General features: G+C 37.9%; 1 protein-coding gene across 1 annotated transcript in view; it reads right to left on the bottom strand.

The window, feature by feature from the left end:
* The window catches only part of LOC127617718 (GDNF family receptor alpha-4-like), a 150,774-nt gene extending 133,579 nt beyond the window's left edge, over positions 1-17,195 (bottom strand). Inside the window, exon 1 of the mRNA XM_052089788.1 lies at positions 16,757-17,195. Coding sequence (XP_051945748.1) covers positions 16,757-16,814 — 58 coding nt within the window. The 5' untranslated portion in view covers positions 16,815-17,195. The remainder of the gene's footprint in view (positions 1-16,756) is intronic.
* Between the last annotated feature and the right edge of the window lie 2,488 nt (positions 17,196-19,683).

Raw genomic sequence — 19,683 nt, forward strand, 5'->3', positions numbered from 1 at the left:
AAAAGGCAATCCAAGTAAGAACATCTAACTCACTTTACCCACACTTTACCTGTTCTGAACAATCTATACAGTAGCCTCTACAAAGACAAGTTAGAAACGAGTTTTATTGAGTAAAATGGAACAGGTCACATGGAATGAGATAGAGAACAGGGGAGTGAATTGTCTTGTAATTGCAAACAAGCCAACCCTTGAAAGCAAGTGTGTGTATGTGTGTGTGTGTGTGTGTGTGTGTGTGTGCATGTGAGTGAGAGAGAGAGAGAGAGAGAGAGAGAGAGAGAGAGAGAGAGAGAGAGAGAGAGAGATTTAAAAAAAAAAAAAATGTATTCCATACAATCAATTCCAAAAACAATCATACACTATACACCTCAATTAAAAAATAAAGAAAAAGATAGATCCCCTTCCATCACAGCACAGAAAATATTTTTATAACACCACTGCGTTTCAAATGCTGTCATATCATTCATTAATTTATAATACTTAAAGTCAACAACAATTCTAGACTTAACATAGGCTTTAAATAGACACATAATCTCTTGGCCAAGTCTATTCTCTATTCTGTTTTTCCTGCTTATATAGATTGCAAGCTTTGCTTGACCAATCACATAGTTGATCAGCTGCCATTTTACTCTTTGCTTTTGACTGTACCCTGCCCCTAAATAAAAGCATTATGCGTGAGCTTCTCTCCAAATTTTAAAAACACTTGACTCAATAAAACAAAAAGCGATTTAAGTCTTACACATTCTAAAAAACAATGAAACACTGTTTCCCTAAGACCACAAAACACACACTTATCATTAACACTTGGATTAATAACAGAAATAAATGCATTAACTGCCACAGAACCGTGTAAAATTTTCCATTTCCATTTTAATCAATGGTGTTTATAAAACACTCTCCAAAATGGTTTAATTTTTTCACCCATCCCAAGCTTTTCCTTCCAGACTGTATCAACTCTCCCATTTAAAGCAACTCTATTAAAAATTTTACACAACACTGATAAAGAACTTTGCCCTCTATTATATCCAAATACAAGTCTTTCAGCCCGTGAAGGTCTAGCAAAGGACCTGACATATCCTTCAAGTCCAGAGTAATTCTAATTTTTGGAACAGGATCTTCTTTATCAGGAACCTCCAAACCCTTCCCAAAATCCTTAAGTAGTGTAATTTCCCCATCCGAGAGCTTCTTCCTCCACTTTTCTACTATTGTTCCTGTGTAGCGAATTGACCTTTGCCCCAGCATCAGAGCTACTGCTGCAACATTGCTTAAATCAGGGCCAGCCACACTGACAATTTGCCTCAGCTTCACAGTTCCAGAGGCACACAACTTCTGAGTGAGGCCTGGTACCTCATCCGTTACATCTAGATGAGCCCCTTTAACCGAGGGCTCCTCCAACAGCCAAAATAAAGAGTCTGAATTGTCCATTCTCTTGAGAGTGAAGAGTCCACACATTTTAAAAAGTCCACAATAAAAAGGAGATATGTTATTCAGGTTCAACTTCCTGTAATCCATAAAAAGGAGGCCAACATCAAGTCCAAGTCCCTCCACCCTTTGTAGGATGACCTTGGTCAAGTTCCTCCACACCAAATCATCGGGGCCTGTTAAAAATCTCTGAAAGAATTGTAAACGAAATGTTGCCATTCTGCTTGGCAAATGGACCAAACCTTGTCCACCTTCATCTTTAGGAAGAAACAATACACTTTGTGGAATCCAGTGCAATCGATCCCAAAAGAAATCCACAAATATTCTTTGCAGCTGAGATAATAACCCTATGGGTGGATCCACACAAAACAGTTTATGCCAGAGTATCGAAGCTACCAAATTGTTCACTATTAACACTCTTCCCCTAAAAGATAATTGTGAATGAATCCACTTCCATTTAGCCAGTCTACCTACCATCTTCTCTACTACCCCATCCCAATTCTTTTGTTGTGTAATTGCATCTCCAAGATAAACTCCCAAATATTTGAGACCTCCCTTTTTCCAGGTTATTCTATCAGGTAAAACTGGTAGGCCCTGCTCCCATTTTCCTATAGCCAATGCCCCGCTCTTTTCCCAGTTTACTTTAGCAGCTGAGATAACTCCAAAGTCTCTTATAATACCCTCCATTTGGTTAATATCTCACTGCCCATTAACCATGACTATAACATCATCAGCATAAGCTGAAACTTGAAATATATTACCATTGTGCAAAGAAAAACCTTCAATTTTTTATCGTAATTTATTCAACAAAGGCTCAATAGCCAAAGAGTATAACATTCCCGATATTGCACAACCCTGTCTAATGCCCCTAAAAACCTTAAAAGGGGCTCTCAAACCACCATTGATTTTCAAAACACTTTCAATGTCCTGGTACATAACTTTAATCATATTAATAAACTCCAATCCAAAATTAAAAGCATTTAAAGTTTTCCAAAGATATCTGTGCTCGACTCTGTCAAACGCCTTTTCTTGATCGATAGAAACAAGACCCAAATCAGCACTAGAAAGATTGCAAATATTTAAAATATCCCGTATGAGATAAACATTATCAAAAATAGATCGTCCGGGAATACAATAAGTCTGGTCAATATGGATGACTTCCCCCATCACCTATTTCAGCCTATTAGCCAGAGCTTTAGAGAATATTTTAAGGTCAGAGCATAGCAAACTCACTGGTCTCCAGTTCTTTATATCTTGTAGATTACCTTTTTTAGGTAACAAGGTAATCACCGCTTTTCTGCAGCTTAAAGGCAACAACCCCTCAGTTAAGCTCTCATTGAAAACAGCCAACAGGTCATTACCCAAAACTGCCCAGAACTCTCTGCAAAACTCCACAGGGAGCCCATCCATGTCAGGGGCTTTACCCCCCTCCATCACTTTCAGAGCAGTGAACAGCTCCTGCTCACACAGTGGCCGCTTCAGCTCCACTTTTGAGCTCTCTGAAACACTGGGTAGACCTTCGTAGAAGTGAGCAGACAGATCATCATCCTCAACATACTCACTGCTGTACAGCCAAGTATAGAACCGTACGGCCCTCTTTCTTATCTCCGAGGGTTCTGTTAGCTCACGCCCATCTTCCGAGCACAAACAGTGAATGCAAGGACTCTGACCATTCTTTCTCTCAAGACTGAAAAATAACTTAGATGGGGCATCAATTTGTGAAAGGTTTAAAAAGCGAGATCGAACCAATGCTCCTTGCACCCTAACTCCCAATAGGTTTAAAAGAAAAGATTTTTGGGATTTAAGAGTCTCCAAATATCTTTGTTCTTTGGTAGCATCAGCAAAATCCTGCAATTCAACTATTTCAGTTTCTAACTTTTTCATAGATAGTGTTATATCCCTGGTGTCGAAAGTGTATTGCATACAAAGCATCGTTATTTTAACCTTCCCAATATCCCACCACTGACGCAGATCTTCAAACTCATCTTTCTCATCCTAAAATTGTCCCAAAAAAAACAAAAAACACCTCTAAAATTCTTATCATTCAGCAAAGACATGTTGAAATGCCAATATGCACTTCTGGTCTTAATATTTGCTATAAATACTTGACATGTAACTAAACAGTGATCCGAAAAACCTACTGGAGCAATTACACATTTTTTTAACAATATTAAGATGATGCTTATAACAATAAAACCTATCAATTCTAGCCAGGGATATAACATTTCCCCTTGCATGTGCCCATGTATACTGTCTGACATCATTATTAACCCCCCGCCATATGTCACATAAACCGTGAGTCTCAACTAACTCACATATCACACAAGCTGAAGCAGCATGTGGTTCTACATGGTTTCTGTCCAATACATAATTTTCTGTGCAGTTAAAATCTCCCCCAAAAAACAAGTAATCATCAGAAATATAATCCTGCAAAATACTGTTAACATTGTTAAAAAAACAAACTCTTTCAGACCCAATAGTTGGAGCGTATATATTCAAAAAAACTAAATTGAATCTTTCAAATTTAGCTTTTAACAGCATGAGTCTACCTGGTATTACATGCTTAAATTCATAGGAAATAGGCAGGAATTTTTTGGAAAAAAGTACAACCACCCCTCCTCTGACTGAACTCATATGAGAAAGCACTACTTCCCCATCCCACTCCTTTTTCCAATAGATTTCATTTAAACTATCACTGTGCATTTCTTGAACCATCATAACATCCAAGCTCTTTTGTCTGATTAACTCAAAAAGTACTGCTCTTTTCTTTATATCTCTTGCACCATTCAAATTCAGAGTACCTATCCTTATCGTACTCATTAAATAGTGTGTTATCAAGAGATACAAAGCAAACAATAACTTAAAATAACAAAAAGACTTATATCGTTTCAAAACCATCCTCAATTTTTTGTTTTAGTTTCAATTTAGACACAAATTTCTTCAACCTGAACATTTCTTGAACAGTGAAATGCTCCTCACTGTCACCCCTCATTGTCATTGCAACTGAATCTATAAATAGTTTACGATCAGGGAAATACTCCTCAACCTGGATGTTTTTCATATTCTTTGTTTTCTGAAGGAATAATCTTATTTTTCCAAATGTGTACACACCTTGATGATCGTACTGTCCATTTCTGCTAGCTGTTGCCTCAACCTCAGAGTCCTCAACTGAGCTGCATTCAGTATCATCATTTCTATTAGCTGAGTCTACAGTCACCTGACCAGTGCTCTTATGCTTTAGACTTCTCTTTACTCTTTTCCTTTTAGTAGTGGGAGTTTTAAAAAGTTCTTCATCCCTCAGCATCTCAGTGTCCAGACTCTCTTGAGCCTGGACACTGCTATTGTATAATTTCTGCAACAGCAGATACATTCTCCTGTGTTTCATCAGTTTCATTCTCTACATTGTCTGCACCTATCGTTGTGCCATGAACGTGTTCCCCTACACTCTCCACAGCTTCCTCATCCTCAACAGTCTCACTTCTCCTACTTTCCACATGCATATCTTCCTCAGCAGAAGCAGCACTGGTCCCAGCATAAGCAGCACTGTCCCAGCAGAAGCAGCACTGTTCCCACCAGAAGCAACACTGGTCCCACCAGAAGCAACACTGGTCCCAGCAGAAGCAATCTCACCCATCCTCTCATTATCAACCATTTCAGCAACATTAACTTTCTCAGTACATGCACCTCTAATGTGTCCCTCTTTTCCACATCGGAAACATTTTATAATATCAGAGGTAACAAAAACCACATAATCAAAACCATCAACCTTAAATTTAAAGGCCACATTCAATTCATCTGCATCTTTCTTCAAAACCTTATAAACCTGACGTCTAAAACAAACAACATGCTTAAGTAGCGGTGATTTACAGCCAAACGGGATCTTTTTCATTTGGGACACTACTTTACCATGCCTTGAAAGCTCTGCTATCAAGAGTTCATCTTTAATAATGGGAGAACATTAGACAGAATAACTCTCTTCGCCGGTTGAAGCAGCAGCATTACGGGAGTGAAGGTATCCTGTATAACAACGGCAATCTGAAAAACACTATTAACTTTTTCAACAGTGTCTAGAAAGACAACAACAGCGCTGTTCATGCGAGAAGCAGACAATATGCTATCGCAACCAACAACTTCTCCTACAGCCAAAACACATTGTTCTACCGAAACATTACTCATAGGCACGAGCTTGATACCGTGTCTTCGCGACAACCGGTCCAAACTCACGCGTTCTGGGGACGCCATAGCCACCCAGCAAAATGCCGGATAGCGGCGAAATTCGTCCCACCTAAAACCTACCAAGCCTATATTAACAATCGCAAACTCACACTTTAAATGATCTTTAAACAGAAACAGTAAGAAAGTTAAGAGAAAGAAAGGGGAAAAAAAAAAACCTCACTCACACCAGCAGTACTCTCACAGCAAACTCCGCCCACTCACTCACAGCATCCGCTCAGAGAGAGAGAGAGAGAGAGAGAGAGTGAGAGAGATGCTTGCAATAACAGTGATCTGGCTTTCATGTAAACATGGTGTTTGCTTTGGTGAGGTGCTGTTGTGCATAGGGCTAATAAATGAAACAACTAAAGAATTAAACAACAAAACCCACACACACACACACACACACACACACACGTCAGTGCGGCTATCCTCATGAGGACTCTCCATAGACATAATGATTTTTATACTGTACCGACTTTAGATTCTATCCGCTAATCCTACCTCTAAACCTAACCCTCTCAAAAAGCTTTCTGCATTTGTACATTTTCAAAAAAACATAGTTTAGTATGTTTTTAAGTGATATGAATTATGGGGACACTAGAAATTTCCTCATAAACCACATTTATAGCATAATACCCTTGTAATTACAAGTGCCCACACACACGCCCACACACACACACACACACACACACACACACACACACACACACACAAACGCACATGCACACAAACACATATTAGCTATGGCAAAAAAAGCTGCCTCTGATTGTTAACACTATTGAATAATGTTTTCCATGAGGAAAACTGTTTAATATTCATACTAAATGATGCAAAAAGGTGTAGGGGAATGCAGCTAGACCAAATAGAGAGACGAGTATGAACAATGAAGACCAGGAGGCAAAGTTGAGTTTTAATCAGTTGAGACATGTTTACTGAAGACAAAGTTCTCCACATTTCCAAAGGCAGAAGAAAGAAACAGAAAATGAGTTGAGGATCTACAGTAACTGTAAATTAACTTCAATTACTGAAACAACAGTAATTGTAGTCATATGCAAATTAAGTGATATAATCTCTTACAAGTAAGGGATGCACCGAAATTTCGGCCACCGAAAATGTTCGGCCGAAAATGGCACTTTCGGTTTTCGGCCGAAAGAGAAAAAAGGCCGAAAATATGAGCCGAAAATATATACCTCCTCGCCCCGCCCCTCAGTGCTCTGATTTCACTCTGGATCGATCTAGCCCTTATCACAGCGCTACCAAACAAAGGCCGATCATGTCAGCGGCGTGGAAATTCTTCAAAGTTTCTGATAAGGACATCAAATTTGCGATCTGCAGTGTTTGTTCAGCAGAACTTTCAAGATTTTATATACAGATTACAGCAAGAAATTCTACAGGAAAGCGCCCCAATCCACAGCAGTGCCACAACTAGCACAGCTACGTATCCTGAGACGTATCTAGCTGAACTACGCCAGAAGCGACAATCCCCTTGACTACTGGCGCATAAACAAAGATCGCTTTCCTTTGCTTGCACGGATTGCACACAGGTATTTATCTGCCCAAGCACCAGCACAGAGAGTGAGAGTCTATTCAGTGCAGCATCTCATGTTCTTGATGAGCTTTCTGACAGGAGAGACTGTCAGAAATTTAGCAACTTTTGTTCTTGAAGAGAAACCTGTCACTTGTACTTAAATAGAAACCGGTCCAATTTGATGTGTATAGCAATTACATTACACTTGTTCTTCACTCGAGGATACATCTGTCGTTTACAGTTGAGGTTGGATTTAGTTCAATTACTGCTGTTTTACACTGTTGTTTTGCACAATCATGTTCACTTAAAGTGTACATATGTTTACATAAACAGAATAGAGAACTGATCTATATATATATAATTATATATTATAGTTATATATAGATCAGTGGAATAGAGACCCTCTGCCATTCTGTGTTCTGCCTTTTTGTTTCAATTAAAATTACTGTTGCATATTTAAACTTTTTCAAAGATGCTAACTAAGTTCATTACTTGACTGTTATTTTGCATATAATAGTTTTCTAAAACTTTACATTATTTGGATAATTGTTAATAAAATCTTTAAAATTAGATTTTTACAGAACTGAATGAAGAATAATATTTAATAATGTTTTAATATATTTTTTGTCCAATATTGGTGTGTTAATTCAATAAAAGTGTGATTTATTTTATTGGTTTGTAGTTTTTCAATTCAGATTCATTAAATTCATGAAATTAATGAAAAAGTATAATATTAATACAATTATACACAAATTATTATTTTTTTATTTTCTTAAATAGGTAAAAAAAAAAAAAAAAAAAAGGAAATTTCGGTTTCGGTTTTCGGCCAAGTGCATCCTGGATTTTCGGTTTCAGTTTCGGCCCAGAATTTTAATATCGGTGCATCTCTACTTACAAGTATATAGTTATGTGAGGGGAACAGTACAGATAACTCTAGAAATCTTACAAACATGGTGTTTCATGCCACTACGTAAATGCCCCGATGCACAGATGCAACGGAGACAGTGCGCAACAGTCAAGGATGTCCGGGTGAAAAGCCCTCCGCTGTAACTCTCAATTCTCATTTTCAACTTTTTTTTTTTTCGGGTAATGCATGCTTAATGAAGAGTCTTTCATTGAAGGACAGAGTAATACAAACTATTTTTGAACCCAGCAGCAAACCCATAACACATTTTAAATATGAAGAGGGCATTTACATTCAGTAGAAGTTTACTGTACAGGTACAGTAGCATACAACAAAACGTTTAATTGTAAAAAAAAGTTAAGGATCGGATTGAAAATGTAAAACTAACGGCAACGTTATGTCAGAATGCACGATAGTACATTGTAGCCAACTGTGGTCCCAATCGCCCGATCGGTGAACGAGACTCAAGTTACGGGAGTGTTGCGGAATAGAAGCGAAACGGCAAAAAAAAAAATTCTCTCTCTCTGAAAGTCAGGACATCAGCATTTTCATTGCTCCAATACCACTCCATCACTAGCGTAGGCTAACATTTACAAGAAAGATGGATTTTGACAAATAGGCCTATAATAAGACAGCTTTATCACAAATACAGAAAATAACAGATGTTGAGAATGAACATGAGTGTGGGAGGAAGCCTACAGTAATAATGAGCTACAACAAGCAAATATTTATTGTGGAAATAAAAAGACTTGTGGCCCGAAGAATTACAAACATCTCTGTTCACATTGGAGAAAACAAAAAAGGTGTATTATAGTATGTCTTTCTCCTCTTTTAGATTAGTAAACTATCGGCCACACAAAATGTAGAAAATTCATTGCAAAGGCTATTAATCGGCCATCTTTGAACATGTCACACTGAATCATTTCACTGGCTGAATCATGGCCAAAATCCTACAGTATGCACCTGCCTTAAGTAAAATAAAGTTATGAATGTTTTTGGTGAAAATAACCTTGACTAACATTATAAGTGGACCTTTACAGGAAACAAATAATTTTCTATAGTTTAAATTATTACAGCAAAACCTTCTCTCTCTCTCTCTCTCTCTCTCTCTCTCTCTCTCTCTCTCTCTCTCTCTCTCCCTTATCTGCTATTTGTTCTGCAGAAATTCTGGTGCTATCTGTCAAATGTCGCCCTAAAATTATGTATGCAGCTAAACAAAAAGGAAGAAATTGGGTAATTTTTTTATTGTAATTTTCAGTTTTTGTTTTTGATTGTTTTAAAGAAATAGTCTATTATGCAATCGAACAGATAAGTTATTGATTGTGTGTCAAATTAACAAAACATCCAAGCTCACTAAAATGATTGTGCTCTCCATGTAATTTTCAAACCAAGAGTGCTTGTTTAATATAGACACCTGCCTAGCCTCTACCATTTCATCCTCATTACGGGCCAATCAGCATGGTGCATTTTTTCAGTCTGCTAATTACAGACCAATCAGTGCAGCACATTTTAGTGAACCTCTCATTAGCAACCAATCAACTCAGTGTGTTTAGCTGAGCTGCCCATAGACTCTGCCTCTTGTTGCTCTGATTTGAACCTTGACCTCTTTCCATCAGGTCACAAATGAACATGATGATTGTAAAGGTGGAACTATGTGAAGCATCTCCAGTGCGGTCTAACCTAATTATGACCAATGCCATGTCAAGCCCACTGACTCTTGCCTTTGACTGTAATGAGCATGCTGACATATGGCAATAAACCATTTATATTACATATACAGGAAGTGTTTGTCATTTTACAGCAGTGGTGATGCAGCTATTGAGTGAACAATTCCAGGAATAAATATATATATTAGAGCCCAACCAATATAAGATTTTTGAGACCGATACTGATTTAGATTAATGATATGGTTGCCGATATAGTTAATTTTTGAGCTGGAATGAAAAAATACCTTTTCTTTGTGAATTGTGCACCGATTTTGAATTGTGCACATAGTGGGGTGGAAGTATAAAGTAATAGAAAATGCCATGGTAATACTCAAGTAAAGTACAAGTACCTCTAAATTGTACTAAAGTACAGATTTATTGCTTATTAAGAAACATCATTAGCAATATTTCGCTGTTAATATATAACAAAACAGTCACAAAAAATAACTAATTGTTCTATGCTGCTGAGTCAAGAGATAAACAGCGGCAGATGTGTTACACCAGACATAGTTTATTTACTTTCCAGCATTGTGTCTCACCAACTAGGTAAGAACGTAGCGTGAAATCAACACTCAACAGACACGATCCACAACCGCACCGTTGTCTGCTGAGCTGCAAAAAGATGTTCTGATGTTTACCTTTCAATCTGCTACGTTACTGACTGCACTGACAAACTATAGCTGGCTAACATAGCAAACAGATGTGATACAATTTAGTGACATTGTCAGGTTGTCAGGGACAGGGTTAATGTTGTATTAGTTATGCTGAAATGAGAAAATTATGGCGTCATTGTTTATTAACATTCCAGTATGTATTTCACAAACTAGTTAGCAGCTTACAGAGAAGACACCACTTAACTCTCCACCGCTTAACTTTACCCTGTCTGCAGAACCACTGTCAGCTTAGCTCTGTAAACAATGGAGTCGGACCTTACTCTGCTGGACAAACTACGCTATGACACCAATTCTAAATCACCCAGGCATTGTTTTCTGCATTATATGTTCTGAAAAATAGTTTTCATATCTGTGCATAACAGAAAACATATAAGACAATAAGATATATCGGTGAAAGGCTAATATCGGCTGACCGATAAGTTTGTATTTACCATGGTTTCTACATAAACTGCTCAGAAAACTGATCTCTCTGAAAGATTTTTTTCTTCTAGACATTCACATCAGGCAACAATTAATCTGAATTGACAACTCAACATTTTTAAGTGTTTTATAGGGCAGGCAACACTCAGCGATTGGACTCCAGGTTGGCTAACTGATTTCTGTACAATAGTTGATAATGACTCACTTTAAAGCTTAAAATGCTCCCAAAAGTGTCATAAAAGTAGTCGATGTGAATTGTGCTTCGTATACCAAGTCTTCTGAAGTCATATGATCACTTTGTATGATGAACAGACTGAATTTTAAGTCATTATTCACTTTAAAATCAAAATAAATCATTGATCAACTCATGTAAATGTAACGTGAGCCAGCTGGTTCATGAGAGCTGTTCGGTATGTGTAAACCTCACTCCCCTGGCCTCAAGAGGCGCACTAGCAACTGGCGCAAATGGCTGTAGTCTTTAGACTTCTTGTTAGCGTGCCTACCTCCCATGGCGGCAGACGGTGGTTTGAATCCTGCTCAGCAGGTCGAGCAGGATCGGTTACATAAACAGCGAAAAAAATCCAGTATTGTGGCACGTCAATAAGATCAAACCTCAATTGTCTTGCAGGTCTTATGACCAATCATCAGGATACTAGAACCAATGATGTTTGATTTTAGAATGAATAACTTTAATTTCAATAATACCTTCAGAAGACTTTGAATATGATGCATCAGTCGAATGGACTACTTTTATGACACTATTGGGTGCTTTTTAAATCTTTAGAGTGAACCACTATCAATTGCTATTGTATCAGTTCAATTTGTGTTCCATTTAAATTGTTTTCATTATATCTTTGGGTGAACAATCCCTTTTAGCAGACTGTTTGTCATTTGTTATGACTTAGTTTGGAAATCCCAAAATCCAGAAAATCCCAAAATCAGAAAAATATGCAGAAATCCAGGTAAATCCAAATGTTTCACCTACTTTGTCCTGCAACTGTATTTGTATTGAGAGGCAACATTTAGGCATACAGATGTACAATGGCCAGATTGAATGCATGCAGCTATAACAAGATGTGCAGGTGCAACAAAACTTGAATGATGTAATGCTTATGCCACTCAGCAGAAGAATACAGTGAACTTTGTTATACTCAGCGAGTTCACATGCTTCAACTCAGTTGATCTGCACCCACACACACACACACACACACACACACACACACACACACACACACACACACACACACACACACACACACACACACACTTACACAGCATGCATTCACACACAAGCTAAAGACACATGTCAACTCTACAGGGGTTGAATTCAAGTTTTCAGAGCTTGAATATTTTGTTCATCAGGAACAAAATTCTCTTGCTGTCAGAAGGGACACAAAGCTACAGAAAACAGAACAAAATTTGTCTCACTATTTCACTTCACACACACCAGTTTATATCCCATCCCAGACACCATGAAACTTTGCATTGTTGATTTGTATTCTTGTGGTTGTGACACACAAAAGTGACTCAGATAAGAGACTTAACACTGTTCATTTGTATTCACGTGACCATGGCTCAGCTCTGTGCGATAGAGGCGAGACCAGCCTCAGTTTCCCCATATTTTTGCCACCAGCATCCGAAGCACAAGAACCTAGCATTCTTCATCACCAGTCAAGATAAAATCCTCACAGACAATCTCAGGCTTCTCTTTTTCCCATCTGTATGCCACATGGAAGTCGTAAAAATGCCAGATTATTATATTGAGGTGCTGGTAATTGTCCTGGCAGTTTAATCATGCCTTTACAAAAGACGGCAGAATAACGGGCCATTAACATAATGAGCAGCTCTGTCAACTCCTCCTGCACTTCAATCCTATCTGCCCGCTCACCATTTCTGCATGGAGCTTGCCTTTATCTAAATCCAAAAAAGGTCTTCATTTCTAGTCTTTTCTTCTCAGCTCTCTCCTGCTCTTATCAAACAGATGACAGTGAGGATCAGATGCTGCAACTCACTGTGCAACATGCAGATTGAATGGATGTTTGGCTCTCACTGGGTTCACACAGAGGGGGCATATTTCAGATCTGACCACACGTTGCACATGTGCACACATGATCATGCAAGAAATCAGTGCATTAGATACAATTTTTCCTCTACCTAAATCCAGATCCAATGTGCTGTATTCCGGCCAATCACCACCATGCGGGAAATATTTGTGCCCCTAACAGATTTACAACTTTTTGCCTTTTATTTCACATCCACTTAAATGTTTAATTTTTGTCTTATATATATATATATATATATATATATATATATATATATATATATATATATATATATATATATATATACACACACTGTATACACACACACACACACACACACATGTAAAGCATCAGTTTCATAGGATTGTTCCCACACTAAATTTCATGACCTCTCACTGAAAATCAACTAGTTTTAATGGGTATTTTTTAACAAGACACAATTGAGACACATAACATGGCAGCGCTGTGTGCAGAGTGAACATTAATGCACTATCCTCAGCCGAATCATGTCAATACCAGTCAATATTCACAGCTCTGTGACAGATTATTAAAAGCCACTCCAAAAATAATTTTGAATTAATGGACTAAGATATGCAGAGGATAATTAGCAGAGTGAGGTTAGGAAACCTGGAAAAGCCCACAGAGGAGAGGAGGGACCATTTGCATTAAACCTGGTTAGAAACAGCAGCCATACCAGATAACAGCACCCCCATTCAGTGTGCTGCAACCACTGACGTGCGGTCTGGGTAGGCAAACTAGGCACTGCCTACCCTGCCAAAATTTTAATTTTATTATTAAATAATAAACTTGTATTTGTATATTTACTTTTTATTCTTGTGATTTATATATGCAATATGTGTGTTATTCCAATTGTTTAGACGTTATGATGACAAATGTAGCAGTTACGCATAATCAACTAAAAACAAATGGTAGAATAAGCAGCGCTTTTACGGTCCATTCATTGCAGACGACACGCGGAAAACCCATGTTGCGCATGCGCACTTCGATCCTGTATTCTTTAACATGTACGGCAAAAAGCACAAATCTGCTGTGCCTTTTGACGTAAATATGTTATGCCCGTAATCATCTCCGTTACGTATCAGACATGGACCAATTAAAATCGAGATATTCCTGGACATTTGCGTTGCTAACGTCATTAAACCACAGCTAGCGTACATGCCTAATCCCGCCAAATTCAAAATCAAAATGACAGCACCGGCCGTAATCACGAATTAAGAATTTTTCCAAGCTCGATTTTAATTCCAAATATGAGTTAATTGCAAGAGGGAGGTCTACGCCAGCCTTAGATTGACTAGTACAGCAAAAGGGCCCAAAAATTATCCGATCATTTCAAACTGATTGGTATGTAAGAAAAGATTGGCTATGTGGCTGTGCTAACAATCAGCGGCTGTACTGCTATCCCTGCCTGCTTTTTTCAACCAGTCAGACTGTTTGGACTTCAGCGGGATATTGTGATTTGAACAACCTGCCCGCAGCTTTAACCAAGCATGCATGAAAAGTCGTCAGCTCACATCCAGTGTCAAATTACACTGAAAACCTTTGGAAAATCTCGGATCGACCTTGCACTTGACGAGCAAAGGAAGCTGTATATAACCTACCACAATGAAAAGGTAAAGGATTGTTGTATTGTATCTTCTGTTAAAAAAAAAATAAGCAAATAATGTTGTAAAAAATAAACAACTTATGTTCTGTTATATGTTCTGTGTTTTGACTACTGAATTTTGTATAATAATATCTAATGAAGATATAGTAACAAAATCGTATATATTATATATAAAACATATATAAAATACATACATTTCTTGATATGCCACGCTTGTGCGTAACGTTACGTTCACTGTTTACGCGCTGTGTGTGTGTGTGTGTGTGTGTGTGTGTCTGTGTGTGTGTCTGTGATAGAGAGAGAGAGAGGACACGATATACATCCTGATTTTTACATTTCTTGATATGCCGCGCTTGTGCGTAACGTTCACTGTTATTACGTATTATTAGCTTAAACAATAAATCAGGTAATCTGGCTTTCATAACTCAGTGCCTAGCCTCTTTAAGACATCACCGCACGTCACTGGCTGCAACACACCAGATTGCATAATGTAATCTGCCACAATTCATGGTTACTAAATATGCAGCTAACAAATTTATTAAATCTCCTAAGAGCTTAAAGGGCTAAATGAGCATTAGTCTACGAAAGGTGGAATTCATTGGCCTTGCATGATTGAATCGCACACTATTGTTAACTGTGTGAAATTACATAATGATCGCATTAACGCAGAAATTTGGATTTGTTCAAAGACTCTCAACTGTGCCTCATGAAAGTATAATAACTTCAAAAAAATATGTAGTAATATATGAGTAACATGAAATCATAGACTAATACTTATCTTTATGCAGTTTGCATTTAATCACATTTAATTTCCCTTTGTCAACAGATGAAATATTCTCATGCTTACTCTAATTAAAAATATTTAGTTGTTATGAGAATGGCTTAGTAGCCAATTGTGACTCATAACTGGATACATAAAGTGATTACACAGCAACAAAACAGTTGAGAAGCCCATTAAAGTTCCCCCTTGGACTGGCACCGTGATAGCTATAAAACAAAGTGTGACACAGAATGACACAAACCAATCACTGCTCACATAGCTCTTACATCCCTGTGGGAAAGGACATTTTATAGATTGACCCAACATATTTGTTGTAAAAGAGGCAAAAATGAACACATGTTTACAGTGAAGAAGTGCTAAGAATAAAAATGTGGAAGTGTGTCAAGTGTGTGAGTGTAGCAGAACCAAGAGTGGAGGTGTATTTGCGGTGAAATAGTTTGTGTCATTGAGACATTAAAGATCAAAACATTAATTATCAGAACTGCATGCTGTTGTATTTTGTGTGTACATATATGTATGTGTCAAAAATGCTTCACGAAGTGGCTGTATCACGTATGCCTCTTGCTATCTAGCTGTTGGCTATGACTTTTGACCTATGCCTATGAAATGTGTGTGCACAAGGGAGAGTAAGTCTACATGGTATACTGATGGTACTCTCTAATAATAACTAAGGCTATTTAACATCATAACATCTTGAGGGTAAAGCATGCCAAGAAAGCATCCCTCGAAACACCGGTGCACTAGTGCTTTTCATAGATACCATGAGACCGTTTGACAAAAGTGAGTCTCAGTGGAATGCACAAATGAAAAGATGGGACAACATGAGCCAGCGGCATGGGGTCTAATTAGGAGGTATATTTTGCAGACGCTTTTGACAGCATGCCTTGTGACTCCAGAGTCTCGGGCTGTTTGATCTTCGCAGTTTCTATAAAGACATACATAGCTGCTGTAGGATGCATCATCTGTGCTCTATCTGCGGACGGCACGAGATACCAGACTTCGTGTCACAGTGACGCGCGCACCTTGACGAAATGGGTGTCAGGTTGCTGCTTTTTGATGATAAAGGTAATGTGCCGTGAACTGTTATATTAAACACGCGCGACAGGTGATTTTAACATACACGCATAATCTCATTAGCAAGTCGTCCGATCCGTTTAATTTCCTGTATCAAACACTTAAATGCGCACTGAGAATTCAGCGCATAGGCTACAGCTACAGCAAGGATTGCTTAATACCGCCACTTTTGGATAGAATGACTAATAACAACATTACAATAGTTTAAGAACGAAGTTTAAGTTGAAACGCAGAGAGCACAGCGAAAATGATCCGTGCGTCTGTAGGAAAAGAGATGTGCTCATCATTCTCTCCACATCCGCAACAGCTGGAACTGAGCTCATCCTCCGTTCCCCTCAAATCAGCAAAATTATTCAGACGAAAACTCACCCAAAATTGCCAGCTGGAACAAGTAGAACCCGACGAGGTCCATCCTGCTCAGAGACATCAGTCCAACAGCAACAATCCAGAGGCAGTTAGAGACTTTCGCGACAGCCCGTGTCCACTGGCACCAAAGTTGTCCAAAAAACGACGTATACTGCGTTCAGTGCTGATTTCCCCCCAAAATGCAAGTTGCAATCCAAATCATGTCATAGGAACAGAGCACGTCGAGAATCATCTTTTATTCCCCGAAAAATCTGTCGCAAGATGAGGGAAACAATTGCGCAAAATCAGTGTTGCGATACGCCGGTTTCACTCAACAGTTTAAATGTCGCATTTAAAACCTAATTAGCTATCATGACGCTAAATGAAGAGCGCTTTTGCTCTGCACTTATCTTCGGGATTAAATTCGGCTGTTTTTAAGCATGGTCCTGCGTCCTCGCCTAACTCTGAGAGCACACGAAAACTGCACTGATACCAAATCACTGGACGGGTAAGCAGCACTGCGGTCTGCCCTACAACTCCACTGACGGCAGAGCAGAGGAAGACTGCCAGGGAAGGTTTTCTGAATGTGATTATGAATAGGCAGGAATGCATGTTAAATACATTTTAGATTAGTTTCAATCAGAGAGAAATGGAAATTAAATGTATTTTAGGAAAAAATGGCCACGTCATAAAATAAAATTAAATATACCCTTAAGCTTTCCAAAAAAAACAAAAAAAAAAAACAATTGTGATCATCATTTGAATTATATTCGTATTCCGTTGCAGTAATCTAAGATGACTTCAAATGACTATCAAATAAAAATAAAATATCCAGAAGCCCATGTGTAAAAATCTAACCCATCCGCAGATTTTGGCAATTTAGTAATCTTTTACCACTGAACAAATTTAATGTACCAGAGAGAAATGTCCATTCAAGCTGGGGAGCATAGCTCTCAGCCTCAGTGTAAATAAGAAATGAATCACATTTCCATTAGTTTTGGCAAAGGTTGAAAATGTGTGTGTGTGTGTGTGTGTGTGTGTGATTGCTTGAGATGTGTGTTTAATCTCACTATACTGTATGTTCCTTCTATTCATTACTTGTTTTCTCTCTGCCATAGCACCTTTGATGTGCGGATGTTATGATTATGGCATATTACATTACCTGTTGCAGGTATATTCATTGATAGCTAGAATAGAGTGAACAACTGAGAAAAAGAGAAAGAGATTTCTAGAGAGAAAAGGAAAGATAGAGAGATTGGCCAGTGAATTGATTGCCAGCACGGGTTTGGCTTAGCATCCTCTCTCACATGCCGGAAAACTGTGGAAACAGGCAGACTTATGGCCCATCTGTTAAGAGAGAGAGAGAGAAAGAGAGAGAGAAGGAACAAAAAGTCTTCATGCACAGGTCCTGCACTCAAAATACCTTTAAAGTAGATATGAAATGTCAGTGTAATGTTCTTTTTTTCAGTTAGAAACATAATAAAGCTATAATTAAAGACAAACCTAATTGTACATGGCATGTTTTTGGGTTTTAACTGTTTGTGAAGACACTTGTTTTTCAAAATATACTTATTTTCATTTTCACTGTAATTTATAGGCCGGAATGACTAGTTATGTTATTAAAAATAATTTTGATGCATTGTTGTTTGTTATTGGTTTGACATTTATTGCCATTTTGGTCTGAACACTAATTTCTTGTAATTAGTTCATCTATCATAAGCTTGTACCTTTGGATTTTATTTGAGTGCATACGAGTAGCTGGCGCATAACTTGTCCCTTGGACTTTTTATAACAATATCAATATGGTAGGTAAGAAGAACATTTTTTGTGAGTTATCGACAATTTAAGTTTGTCACCAATTGTATTAATTTAAAAGTAGAAAAATCCCTTTTAGTCTCTCAGTATGAGCTAATAAAAGTTTTATGCATACTAAAGCCCTGTTTACACTAGGCTTTGAGCAAAATTATTATTTCAGACCAGGATAAGATGTCATGTGTAAGGGCTTCTATTTTTAATGAATAATAAATCACAAATAACAAAAATATTATGAACAAAATGGTAGAATATACTGTCTACTTACATTCCAGCAACAATAAAAACATAAAGCTTTGAAATATGTATTATTTGTTTTTGTATTGAGCCAAGAGGTCAGTGTGTAACTTTTAGATCTTCTATTTTGGAGGGCAGTTCCCAGCGGTTATGGACAGTCTGGGCAGTCTTCATGGGCCACACTTTCTCCCCGGGCTTCACTGTGGCTCTCGGAAAGATTTAGGATGTTAATGTGAGTATGACATATTGCTCGATTTTTGTTCTTGGTGGATTAAATCTGATATCCTGTTGCAGATGCAGAGCAAGTACGGAAACTTGCTATTGCTTGAAAATACACAGAGACACTGCATCAAGCATTTATGAATATGCTGCTGCACAAACAGGCAAATAAATACCATGTAGCAAATATAGAGAAGTGAAACTGGGGTGGAGGTGGATTTCAGAGAAAAAACTCTTGCAGCGCACTGCCATAAAACTGGCTTGTCTGCAAAACTGAGCAATTCAAATGTTAGACAATGGGAGAGACGCAAGTTGTTTGGCAACCAAAATACATGTCAAAAGACCATCAGTTATCATGTGAGTTGATTGGCTTAACATGTCATCAGCTTGCACCACATAGAGTTGCATGGCTAAATTTTGGTCAATAATACCACTGCTGGATTTCTGATGTCTTTTCAAGCCTGGTTTCAATTTCTATTTCTTTTTTTCCTTCTTTCTTTCTTTCTTTTTTTTTTGCAGCATTGCTACTTTTTCACTCGGGAAGAATAAGTTATAAGTTGTGAAAGTTACATTAAATTTTCATAGTGCAGTGAACACTATTATTTTAAAAGATCAAGGACAATTTGAGTCCTTATGATATGAACCTTTTATTACATAATAGATATAAAACTGCAGTTGTGGCG

Source organism: Xyrauchen texanus, chromosome 24 (assembly GCF_025860055.1).
Source record: "Xyrauchen texanus isolate HMW12.3.18 chromosome 24, RBS_HiC_50CHRs, whole genome shotgun sequence".
In the NCBI taxonomy this organism is placed as follows: Eukaryota; Metazoa; Chordata; class Actinopteri; order Cypriniformes; family Catostomidae; genus Xyrauchen; species Xyrauchen texanus.